Source organism: Spea bombifrons, chromosome 4 (genome assembly GCF_027358695.1).
Source record: "Spea bombifrons isolate aSpeBom1 chromosome 4, aSpeBom1.2.pri, whole genome shotgun sequence".
NCBI lineage: Eukaryota > Metazoa > Chordata > Amphibia > Anura > Pelobatidae > Spea > Spea bombifrons.
In genome coordinates this window covers 19,930,059-19,943,584 of record NC_071090.1, presented here as the reverse complement: position 1 = coordinate 19,943,584, position 13,526 = coordinate 19,930,059, and the positions used below count along the sequence as shown (strand labels likewise).

The 13,526-nt window shown below is 40.3% G+C and overlaps 1 protein-coding gene across 1 annotated transcript in view; it reads left to right on the top strand.

Moving 5' to 3' along the window:
- Window positions 1–11,219, top strand: part of RNF130 (ring finger protein 130) — a 95,608-nt gene extending 84,389 nt beyond the window's left edge. The window contains exon 8 of the mRNA XM_053463615.1: window positions 9,990–11,219. Coding sequence (XP_053319590.1) covers window positions 9,990–10,099 — 110 coding nt within the window. The 3' untranslated portion in view covers window positions 10,100–11,219. The remainder of the gene's footprint in view (window positions 1–9,989) is intronic.
- Window positions 11,220–13,526: the final 2,307 nt, after the last annotated feature.

Genomic DNA, 13,526 nt, shown 5'->3' with positions numbered 1-13,526 from the left:
GGGTCATGATTTGTCCCTAGTTGATAAGTTTAAACAAAGAGGCGAGAATCCCCCTCATGCATTTGCAAGGGGGAACTTCACAAAAATGTAATGGGACGTCTCAGCTATCATGAGAACATATGATGGCAGGAGTGTTCATGCCATATATACTTTTTATGTCTCAGATATATGTGTAACTTTGAGGTTAGGATCCCGTTGTTGAAGGAAACACCTCTGAGGTCTACCATAGTGATAAAGAAGCCCTGGTGGAAAGTGACACCGTAACATAGAAAAATATTAAGAGTCACGTACATTTTTGACACCACTTAGGTCGGTTCTTCAGATTGAATGACACACTAAAGTGTGATTAAATTGCACTAATGAATAGATTTTTAATCCAGTCCATATCTGTGGAGTATGGCTTGGGTAGCCTCTATTGATAGATGACATGCAGACTCTGGAGAAGAGGCCTCTGACTTGAAAGCTTGTGTGACTTAACATATTTTTCTTTGTTGGCTAACTAAAAGATATCAACATTTTCTCTTGGGCTAATACCTTTTTTTGAAGAGGGAACCTCGAACTAATGACAAAAATGTACAAAATATCACACAGCAGGGATTTAATACAGGGAGCCCATATATTTCCTAAAATCTAGACTTAAGCATTCCTCTCATTATAGCACTAATGACATTACAAATTATAAGAAAAACACCGCAGAACAATTTTCTAATTAAATTCCCGATGACACAGTGTGAGAATGCGCCACAGAAATTAACTTCTCTACAGTGCGAGTTGGTAATGGTAACGGTGGATATATTTTTAAAGCAAAAGTTTTAATTGTTTTATAGCTAAAATGTTATGTGAATAATGTGCAGTTTCCACCAAAATAAGGCATGATATTAGAAAGAAAGCTATGTTATTTGAGGTGAATGAGACATAATGTACCACTGTTATATATTTTGGGACACAGCCACCAGATTCACATCAACTGTACATCCCTGTCCACCAGGGGCTTCAAGACCTCTGCTCCCAACTAGCAATAGTCACACATATTGGAGTAGTAGTTGTACTATCCGCCCTCCTCGCTGTGATCTGTAATATTCTAAAGAATGTGCTAGAGGAGACCCTGCCCATACATGATCTACCGGACATAAGGGATTTTTAATATATGATAAAGTTGCTCCCAAAATGTGATTTTCCCTTTGGCCATGCATCCTCAAAACCTTGGGTGCAAGGGCCCTTAACATATAACACAGGTGGATATACAGCAGGCATGTCCAAACTTTTTTCGAAGAGTGCCAGATTTGATGAAGTGAACATGTGCGAGGGCCGACCATTTTGCCTGACATTCTTTGAACCATTAAAATTAAATGCAAATTAACTATTTTATGCAACGTTTATTGAAAACGGCATACTTTTCATTTTGTGACTTGGATGACAAATCTAAACAGGTGTTAAATCACTCTGCCTTTAATATAAAAAAAACTGATCTATATTTCGGCAACTTATCTGTGGGGCCTTATCAGTCCAGAACGCGGGCCGCAATTGGCCCTCGGGCCGGACTTTGGACATGCCTGATATACAGGATGAGGCGTTGCCTTGTTCTGTTTCACATAATTCTGGCAAATTGATGACGGTTGTATAGTTCCAAACTGACAGAGCGTCCCTGGTTTCTTGCCCTGTTCTAGACATCTGAATAGCATTAGGGACATGTACGCAATTTATGTACAGATGACATACTTAGCTGATGGTTTTAATTCCTATGATCTCTAATGGAAGTGTAATGATGTAATGGAGTGAACAATATCCAGCTTAAATATTACTGCATTAAGATCCTGATCAAATAAATGCTGATGGGTTTGTAATCCAATCTTTTATAGCCTTGTACTGTGTAACGAGAGCTCCCTCTGTGGAATTAAAGGTTACTTGTCACAGACTTTTTTCTGCCTGGGTTTCTCTAGTGTTCTTGTTCTTTTACAGACTGTAAGTTACAAAACATATGAGGTTACGTTTAAGGAAAACCCACAAATGATCTATGTTTTAAAGGTGCTGTTCCAATAACAAACAAAAAAATACAGTTGCAATATGTATTACCTTAAGGAAGTAAACGTTGGCAGGTGTATTTCTCCTTTACTGTTAGGGTTTAATCACATAAAAACAAAATCTAGGAAGCTTATTAAGTTTCTATTGTAACAATCTAAAAATGCCTGCTTTTGTGTCTCAGCAATAAAGCATTTTAAGCAGAAAAATTGTGGATGAGGCTTAATTTTACATGACTAAAGTATTATGTCTGGGAAGGGCAGTTTGGGCGTTCAGTGATACTGGGGATGATTTTTCTGATGCCACTCTTACACAAGCCAGGACTGGAGCTGGCAGGTGGTCAGTATAATGTATGTGTGCAGTGGCAAGCAGGAAGACATCTTCTGCAAGCCAAGGAGCTGGGGGTGAGGAAAGTGGCTCGAGGAGGTTCTGCTGTATCCCTCTATGCCTTTGTAAGTGGGAAAAAGGGCAGACAAGGTCTATCCTTTTATGTATGTATTAACGTGCATATGATGACTGGAGTGTCCCTCGTTCTAATGTTCAACACTTGTCAAATATTGTAATAATTTCCATGACAGGTAGGATGTATGGTAGTGTTAAAAGCATATTCAAAATAACTAAACAGAAAAAAAAAAAAAAAAAAAAAGGTTAATGTATTTATTTTGCAAGCCCACTTGGATATGTGTATAGATAGTACTGTGAAAAAGCTTAAGGCAGATGTGGAAAAAATGCTGTAAAGTAATGTTTTTTTTTATGATTTAACAAAATCCAAAGTAAGTGAACAGAAAAAGAATCTAAAGGTGTGACCACCTTTTCCCTTCAAAAACAGCAGAGTTCCCAGCTTCTCCTGTGTGCCAGGGCTTCATGGAATGGGTTTCCATTTCTGAGCAGCTGCATGCAATCCTCACATCACCGAGAACAATTTTAAGCGTCGGATCGAGTCAGGGCCGGACTGGCCCACCGGGATACCGGGAAATTTCCCGGTGGGCCGGCAGGTCCGTGGGCTGGGACCAGGGGCGGGCTGGGACCTGAGCGGCCGCTGGGTGCTGATGCGGCCGGCCGGCGCTACTATAATACTTTTTTCTTAATTTAATATGCTAAGCTGGTATATATGGCATATATGGGTATAAGGCATTTCTGGATGCAGAGTGACATATAGGGGATTAAAAGGCATATGATGGGACAGAGTGGCATATAGGGGAACATAAGGCTTTTTTGGAGGCAGAGTGCCCCATGATATGCCTTTTAACCCCCTTTATGCCACTCTGCCTCCAGAAATGCCTTATACCCATATATGCCACTCTGTCCCATGATATGCCTTCTAACCCCCTATATGCCACTCTGCCATATAGGGGGTTAAAAGGCATATCATGGGACAGAGTGGCATATAGGGGTATAAGGCATTTCTGGATGCAGAGTGACATATAGGAGGTCAAAAGGCATATCTGGAGGTATAGTGGCAAAAAGGGGGTTAAAGGCATATCACGGGGCAGAGGGGCATATAGGAGGGTTGAGGCATATCAGGGAGGCAGAGTGGCATATGGGGGTTAAAAGGCATATCATGGGACAGAGTTGCATATAGGGGGGCATAAGGCTTTTCTGGAGACAGAGTGCCCCATGATATGCCTTTTAACCCCCTTTATGCCACTCTGCCTCCAGAAATGCCTTATACCCCCCTATATGCCACTCTGTCCCATGATATGCCTTTTAACCCCCTATATGGCAGAGTGGCATATAGGGGTATAAAGCATTTCTGGATGCAGAGTGACATATAGGGGATTAAAAGGCATATGATGGGGCAGAGTGGCATATAGGGAACATAAGGCTTTTCTGGAGGCAGAGTGCCCCATGATATGCCTTCTAACCCCCTTTATGCCACTCTGCCTCCAGAAATGCCTATACCCCCCTATATGCCACTCTGTCCCATGATATGCCTTTTAACCCCCTATATGGCAGAGTGGCATATAGAAGGTTAGAAGGCATATCATGAGACAGAGTGGCATATAGGGGTATAAGCCATTTCTGGATGCAGAGTGACATATAGGAGGTCAAAAGGCATATCTGGAGGTATAGTGGCAAAAGGGGGGTTAAAAGGCATATCACGGGGCAGAGGGGCATATAGGAGGATTGAGGCATATCAGGGAGGCAGAGTGGCATATAGGGGATTAAAAGGCATATCATGGGGCAGAGTGGCATATAGGAGGGTACAAAGCATATCGGGGAGGCAGAGTGGCATATAGGGGGGCATAAGGCTTTTCTGGAGGCAGAGTGCCCCATGATATTCCTTTTAACCCCCTTTATGCCACTCTGCCTCCAGAAATGCCTTATACCCCTATATGCCGCTCTGTCCCATGATATGCCTTTTGACCCCTATATGGCAGAGTGGCATATAGGGGGTTAGAAGGCATATCATGGGACAGAGTGGCATATAGGGGGTATAAGGCATTTCTGGAGGCAGAGTGGCATATAGGGGGTTAGAAGGCATATCAGGGGGGCAGAGTGGCAAGCCTGGGGGCAGATGTGCATAACTCGGGGGTAGGTTGGCAAATAAAAGGAAAAAAAAACATGTCTCAATCATAGCTTATATTAAATATGAAAAAATAGTCTACATGAATTAATAAAGAAACAAAAGTTTCTTACCAGAATATCGTGAAGAATAATGTGATCAGTGTTTTGTTCCACTGAACTTTTTCATCTAAAATGTTCGCAGTAGTAAATGTTTTGATCCCATTATGTGTAATGTATTTAATTTATTAGGGCCTTTTAACACTTTTGCTTTCTGGCATTTTAATACAAATAATGAGATAAAAAGAATGGCGAATAGTGTGAGTCGGGTGTGTATAAGGGGTGCGTGTGGTTAAAGAGCGCGACCGTGAGATAAACTATATGGGGCTGGTCTCCAAATTTTTCCAGGGCTGCTTTTCAGTCCCAGTCCGGCCCTGGATCGAGTGATATAAAGCACACCGCAACTGGACTCTGGAGCAGTGGAAACGTGTTCTGTGGAGTAAGGAATCCCACTTCTTTGTTCAGGAGTCTGGGTTTGGTGGATGCCAGGAGAACATTACCTGCCTGATTGTATTGTGCCAAATGTAAAGCTTGGTGAAGGAGGGATAATGGTATGGGGCCGTTACTTCCAGTGAAGGGAAATCTTAATGCTTTAGCATGCCAAGACAATTTGGACAATGCTATATTTTGTGGGAACAGTTTGGGAGGACCATTTTCCATTCCAGCATGTGCTCCAGTGCACAAAGCAAGGCCCATAAAGACATGGTTGGATGAGACTGGTGTGGACGAACTTGACTGGCCCGCACAGAGCCCTGACCTCAACCCCATCAAGCACCTTTGGAATGAATTGGAGCAGAGATTGCGAGCCCAGCCCTTCTCGTCCAACATCAGTGCCTGACCTCATAAATGCTCTAATGGATAAATGGGCAAAAACTCCCACAGAAACATATTTTGAAAAGCCTTCCCAGAAGAGTGGAAACTGTTGTAGCAAAGGGGGGACCAACTACATATTAGTGTCTGTGTATTTAGAATGGAATGTCATAAAAGTCCTTGTTAGTGTAATAGTCAGGTATCCCAATACTTTTGTTCATATAGTGTATACAGTTGAGTGAAAAAGAAAGTACACCCTCTTTGAATTCTGTGGTTTAACATTTCACAACATAACAATGATCTTTTCCTTAGCAGGTAAAAAAAAAGGTTAATACAACCTCAGATGATCAAGAATGCGTCATGGTTTATTCAACAAAAATAAAGCCAATATGGAGAAGCCATGTGTGAAAAACTAAGTACACCCTATGGTTCAATAGATTGTAGAACCACCTTTAGCAGCAACAACTGTTTTACTGTAGTAATCATTTTCTGTATGACTTAGGAATGTCATGTATGTAGGAATGTTGGCCCATTCTTCTTTGCAATGTTGCTTCAGTTCACTGAAGTTTTTGGGCATTGGTTTATGCACATCTCTGTTAAGGTCCTGCCACAGCATTTCAATGGGGTTGAGGCCTGGACAATACCTTGATTATTTTCCTTTTGAGCCATTCTGTTGTAGATTTGCTGGTGTGCTTGGAATCATTGGCTCAGAATCAACCATTCTGTTGCATGACCCAACTTTGGCCAAGGTTTAGCTGTCGTAAAGATAGCCTCATATTTGACTCTAAAATTCTTTAGTATACTCAGGTGTTCATGGTCGACTCAAGTAAGGCTGCAAAACAATCCCAAATCATCACCCCCTCCACCACCTTGGTTCACAATTGGTATGAGGTGTTTGTGTTGAAATGCTGTGTTTGGTTTTCGACAAACGTGGCTCTGTGCATTATGGCCAAAGCTTGGTCTCATCTGTCCAAAGGACATTGTTCCAGAAGTCTTGTAGTTTGTTCAGATGCAACTTTGCAAACCGTGCTGCTATGTCTTTTTTTTTAGAGAGAAGATGCTTGCTCCTGGCGACCCTTCCAAAGAGTTCTTGTTCAGTCCTTTTCTAATTGTACTGTCATGAACTTTCACACTTAACATGGTAACTGAGGCCTGTAGAGTCTGAGATGTAACTTGGGTTTTTTGCAATGTTGTAGGTGTGGCTGACAGCTGCAAATGCGCAGCCACACACAACACTTTAGCTCTTAAAGTCTGAGATATTCTGTTTTGTCTCATAGTCATCACTAAATCTATAATCACCTTTACTCTGAACCAGGATCGTATATCAGTGTTAAGTTTAGACGGAGCTGTCACTGAATGTGGGAAAAGCAATGTACATTTCTTCAGTGGCTGACACTGTGCTTAATAAAGCACTGCCTTTTTCACACTTAGATTACATCCTTTTAGAGGTTTTTAATATGTCTGTATTTTTTTTTATTTTAAAATTAACTGTTACAATACGTAAGTGGTTTATTAATACAGTTCAGCCTGACTTTGGGGGTGTAAAAAATGTAATTCTGGTGCAAGCTTTATAAATTATGTCTTATCACCAAAGCAACCAATGGAATTGTCACTGGTTCCTAGCGACAAATTTGGTTTGGCTGTAATTGGAGCCAACTATTTCCCTACTCGATTTTATTGTGAAAGCAACTCACCTTACTATTGAGGGAAAAAAAAACATGTCTCAATCATAGCTTTTATTAAATATGAAAAAAATAGTCTACATGAATTAATAAAGAAACAAAAGTTTCTTACCAGAATATCGTGAAGAATAATGTGATCAGTGTTTTGTTCCACTGAACTTTTTCATCTAAAATGTTCGCAGTAGTAAATGTTTTGATCCCATTATGTGTAATGTATTTAATTTATTAGGGCCTTTTAACACTTTTGCTTTCTGGCATTTTAATACAAATAATGAGATAAAAAGAATGGCGAATAGTGTGAGTCGGGTGTGTATAAGGGGTGCGTGTGGTTAAAGAGTGCGACCGTGAGATAAACTATATGGGGCTGGTCTCCAAATTTTTCCAGGGCTGCTTTTCAGTCCCAGTCCGGCCCTGGATCGAGTGATATAAAGCACACCGCAACTGGACTCTGGAGCAGTGGAAACGTGTTCTGTGGAGTAAGGAATCCCACTTCTTTGTTCAGGAGTCTGGGTTTGGTGGATGCCAGGAGAACATTACCTGCCTGATTGTATTGTGCCAAATGTAAAGCTTGGTGAAGGAGGGATAATGGTATGGGGCCGTTACTTCCAGTGAAGGGAAATCTTAATGCTTTAGCATGCCAAGACAATTTGGACAATGCTATATTTTGTGGGAACAGTTTGGGAGGACCATTTTCCATTCCAGCATGTGCTCCAGTGCACAAAGCAAGGCCCATAAAGACATGGTTGGATGAGACTGGTGTGGACGAACTTGACTGGCCCGCACAGAGCCCTGACCTCAACCCCATCAAGCACCTTTGGAATGAATTGGAGCAGAGATTGCGAGCCCAGCCCTTCTCGTCCAACATCAGTGCCTGACCTCATAAATGCTCTAATGGATAAATGGGCAAAAACTCCCACAGAAACATATTTTGAAAAGCCTTCCCAGAAGAGTGGAAACTGTTGTAGCAAAGGGGGGACCAACTACATATTAGTGTCTGTGTATTTAGAATGGAATGTCATAAAAGTCCTTGTTAGTGTAATAGTCAGGTATCCCAATACTTTTGTTCATATAGTGTATACAGTTGAGTGAAAAAGAAAGTACACCCTCTTTGAATTCTGTGGTTTAACATTTCACAACATAACAATGATCTTTTCCTTAGCAGGTAAAAAAAAAAGGTTAATACAACCTCAGATGATCAAGAATGCGTCATGGTTTATTCAACAAAAATAAAGCCAATATGGAGAAGCCATGTGTGAAAAACTAAGTACACCCTATGGTTCAATAGATTGTAGAACCACCTTTAGCAGCAATAACTGTTTTACTGTAGTAATCATTTTCTGTATGACTTAGGAATGTCATGTATGTAGGAATGTTGGCCCATTCTTCTTTGCAATGTTGCTTCAGTTCACTGAAGTTTTTGGGCATTGGTTTATGCACATCTCTGTTAAGGTCCTGCCACAGCATTTCAATGGGGTTGAGGCCTGGACAATACCTTGATTATTTTCCTTTTGAGCCATTCTGTTGTAGATTTGCTGGTGTGCTTGGAATCATTGGCTCAGAATCAACCATTCTGTTGCATGACCCAACTTTGGCCAAGTTTTAGCTGTCGTAAAGATAGCCTCATATTTGACTCTAAAATTCTTTAGTATACTCAGGTGTTCATGGTCGACTCAAGTAAGGCTGCAAAACAATCCCAAATCATCACCCCCTCCACCACCTTGGTTCACAATTGGTATGAGGTGTTTGTGTTGAAATGCTGTGTTTGGTTTTCGACAAACGTGGCTCTGTGCATTATGGCCAAAGCTTGGTCTCATCTGTCCAAAGGACATTGTTCCAGAAGTCTTGTAGTTTGTTCAGATGCAACTTTGCAAACCGTGCTGCTATGTCTTTTTTTTTAGAGAGAAGATGCTTGCTCCTGGCGACCCTTCCAAAGAGTTCTTGTTCAGTCCTTTTCTAATTGTACTGTCATGAACTTTCACACTTAACATGGTAACTGAGGCCTGTAGAGTCTGAGATGTAACTTGGGTTTTTTGCAATGTTGTAGGTGTGGCTGACAGCTGCAAATGCGCAGCCACACACAACACTTTAGTTCTTAAAGTCTGAGATATTCTGTTTTGTCTCATAGTCATCACTAAATCTATAATCACCTTTACTCTGAACCAGGATCACATATCAGTGTTAAGTTTAGACGGAGCTGTCACTGAGTGTGGGAAAAGCAATGTACATTTCTTCAGTGGCTGACACTGTGCTTAATAAAGCACTGCCTTTTTCAAACTAAGATTACATCCTTTTAGAGGTTTTTAATATGTCTGTATTTTTTTTTATTTTAAAATTAACTGTTACAATACGTAAGTGGTTTATTAATACAGTTCAGCCTGACTTTGGGGGTGTAAAAAATGTAATTCTGGTGCAAGCTTTATAAATTATGTCTTATCACCAAAGCAACCAATGGAATTGTCACTGGTTCCTAGCGACAAATTTGGTTTGGCTGTAATTGGAGCCAACTATTTCCCTACTCGATTTTATTGTGAAAGCAACTCACCTTACTATTGAGGGCTGAGCGTCTGCTTCTTTATTTTGGATTTATTGAAGGACTTGGTGGTACCCTGGCTCGTGCACCATTTCACAACTGAGTGCTGTATTCCAACCTTTGTTTCTTTGTCAATTTTAGTCTTCACTTTAGATTATCTGGATACTGACTGGTACATGTGCATTTTTACTCTGACACTTGCAGAGGCTTTTGACATTTTAAAATGTTATTAGTATTGTATAGCATCTTCCCTATAGAAGTGCTAGCATTCTACTGGCAGTGGTGACCTGAGGCATTTTGATGGCTTTGGAAATGTATATTTGATTAGGCATTGCAATGGGAAATTCATAAGCTAATTATATTTTCATTTTTGGTTGTTCCAGGTAGCCTCTTCTTTCATCGCAATTCTCTATCTCCGAGGAGCCTTGGTTATGAGACAGAACTATCAACCATCGAACCTTCACTTGACATGTTCGAAGAGAACAAAACTTGAGTTGTCTTCAGCCCACAGATCCTTACTCTTATAGTCAGTTCCTTTCTCTCAACACTTCATTAATCATTTTTAACGCCCTGTTGTGTGTTTTGTGTATTAAACGAAGAACTTAACAGAATATGAAAGCACAGTATCCCATCTCTCCCATCAACATTTTGGATGCTTCAAAACAACAACAGTGGAAGGTCTGGAGTTTTTATTCATATGCTACATGAAGAAGCACAACAACACAGAAGACATCCCTAGTTTTGTTACATCAGTTACATTTACAGAAACAATATCAATCTCAATTAAAAAATAAACACCATCCGGAATAATAACACTTTAAGACCTAATGTATGTGGAACTGGGAATCCTCTGAAGCAGAAAATGTGGTGGTTCTTGGAAACACTAATATAGAATGACAATTTATACAAAAAAAGGAAAGAGAGTTAGAAATCATGGAAAACTTTTATGGACTATTAACAAACATGCTGTTTCGTCAGTTTTAAATGGATGTATTAACACTGTTTTTTGGATTTACACAGTACTAGTGCTGGAAATGGGGGGAGATGTTATCTACATAGTTCTACCTGCGATGTAAGAATTCCCTTTATAACCAGGGCTTCAGCATCCTTGTAGCTAGTTTAAAAACAAATCTAATCCTGGGAGTCAAATGCTTCTGCTTTTGCCCTTATGACTGTGATGTGGTGGCAACACTGGAAATATAGAATATGTGGGCAAGCTGTGATACATTCTAGGGCAATTCAGACTGTGGACATTATTAGAATTGATCATTTGGCTTGTGTCTAGGTGTAAGCTTTGCCTAAAGATTCTTTTGTGGTATAGCGCAGCAACGATTTAGATTTATTGTATATGTTTTTTTAATTTCATGCTCTCCAAACTTAGCAATATTTTCTTTGCAGCCAGCTAGTGATTAGTCACTAATTATAAAGACATTGTCATTGTCCAGTGCAATCCAAAATATTGTAATATCATTCCTGCAGACACAAATATTCCTGTTTATGTACCTGTACTCTTCACATTCTGGTTTACATGCTAAGAATTCAATCACCCACATCTGACACTATGAATCTGCTAATTTTAGAACATGGAAAATATACGCTGACAATGCATTGTTTTTCTTGTGTTGATTTTGAATATTTAACGCCACAATGGCTCAATTTTTTACATACCCTGGAACATTTGTGATTATAGATGAACACAGCATAATAACTTACCAACTTCTGAGTTTTCCTTTACTAGGACACATGAGGGCTTTTGACATCATGCACAGATCCACCCATAGTTCATTGGTTACAGGGGACTGTATTTAGGAATGTAGGCAGCTATTAGTTGGCTAAGGCGACTTCCAGCTTTTCTATGGGTGCCATTGCAATATATCTTAATTGCTACAGGATACCTAAACCCAGTGAATAAACCTTAGTTAAGTTCTACAGCTCTAATTACCAGTCTGCCTGGTGGCGATTGAAGCAACTTTCTCAAAATGCCTGGAGATAAGGAGATTTGGCGGCTTGTAAATAGCTGGACTATCTTGTATCATTGGTAGCTCCAATTAGGTGATATGATACAGGATCATTGGTAGGGGAAAAAGCTGGTAAATTGCCCTCTAGGCTGCACTTGGATTATCTATGAAGTTTTGAAGCATTATGCTGACTAATTGTACTTTGAGATGATATATAATTGGGCCATTTGTCTTGCTTTTCCATATGGGGTGAAATTTGCCAGCCTTCATTGATACACTTCATTGATGAATTGTCATTTATTGCAGAGAAAATATATAAGGATTGATTAGGGAATAATAATTGTGGGTGTTTAGGATATACTTCAACAGACTACAGGAGCCATGTGGTTTACTGCTATCAATTTCCATAACTGACACACTTATGTCTTCAACTCACCTCAGCCAATCCAATGCCTGCTGAAGTTGATGAATACTACACTAACAATATTGGGGATAAAAATTACCATTTTTGTTCTCTTCTTACTTGAGAGGAAGGAAGTTTTGCCAACATGGCCCAACTTGAGTCGTGCTGTTATTAGTGAAAAATTAAGAAGCTGATACAATTACTGGGTTTGATAATGGAAGGGCGATATTATTATTAATTTCATATTAACACTGAAATTGGTAACAACTGTGAGAAAGATACAGGCCTGAATAATTACAGGTCTAAACTTTTCTGACCTGCTTTTCAAAATCACCCAGAAAGGATTCTTGCAATTTGCAGCACAGCCTGTAAGCTGTTAGATAGATTCGAGAGATGGGTGGGAGTCTTTACTTGCACAGGCAAGCAAGATCAATTCGGACAAAAGTTTTGTTTTTGCTGCATTCGTTTTCAGGGAATGAATTGCATTTTCCAACAGTTTGGTTCAGACGAAAATCGAAGGCCTTTTTTATTTAGAAAAGGAATTCACAGGGCGTTGTCAAAGGGTGATGTCCCTGTCACTCTTCTTTAATCATCTTTAATCAAGTTTAGGAAGAGATCCAGACTGGATTTTGCACATCCAGCAGCATGCTATATGATTTTTTTCAAAAATGTTACCATTTTGATGACGATCCCTCAGAGTAAGGAAGGTAAGAAGGCAGCAGCAGCAGTAGAAGTGAGGTATCGGGTAGACACTGGCAGATACACACATCCAGACCCATAGTACAGGACACTGAATTTCCCCCAAAATTAGAAATATATTGAAAACATTGATCTCTCAGAGTAAGAAGGAGATTGAGCCACAGCAGCAAGGCCAAGCGGGGGGCAGGCACTGGCTGACGTATCCAGCCATATTGTACAACACTGAATTTTCTTCAATATTAGAAAAAAAAACAAGAATTTACCACCCCGGAGTGAGTAAATAGAAGAGCTGTAGTAGTGAGCCATGTGACTTGGGCAGGCACTGTCAGATGCTCGGTGTAGGACGTAACTTCCACAAGAACTTTCCCTAGAGGAGACTGAGGAGCAGCCACATTAGGACACTAAGCCTGGGCAGGCACTCCCAGACTGATCATCCAATCACATGGGACAGGACTGAATTTCCACAGTATTTCCCTCCTATCATTATACAGTGATCCAGACAAAGATGGTGGTGCAGCATGACTTCTTTCATTATGTAGTGAGCCAGACACAGACAGTGGTATAGCATGACTCATATAATTATATAGCAAGCCAGACACAGAAGGTTGTACAGCATAACTTCCATAACTATATACTGACCCAGGCACTGACGGTGGTACAGCATAACTTCCATCACTCTATACTGAGCCAGATATTGAAGGTGGTACAGCATAACTCCCATTACTATACACTGAGCCAGACATTGATGGTTGCACAGTAAACTCCCATCTCCCATCATAATTTTCGTTTGTATTTCATTGCTTTTTCACTCTCACACACTCTTACTCACAGTCTCTCACACTCACTCTTACGCTCTCTAA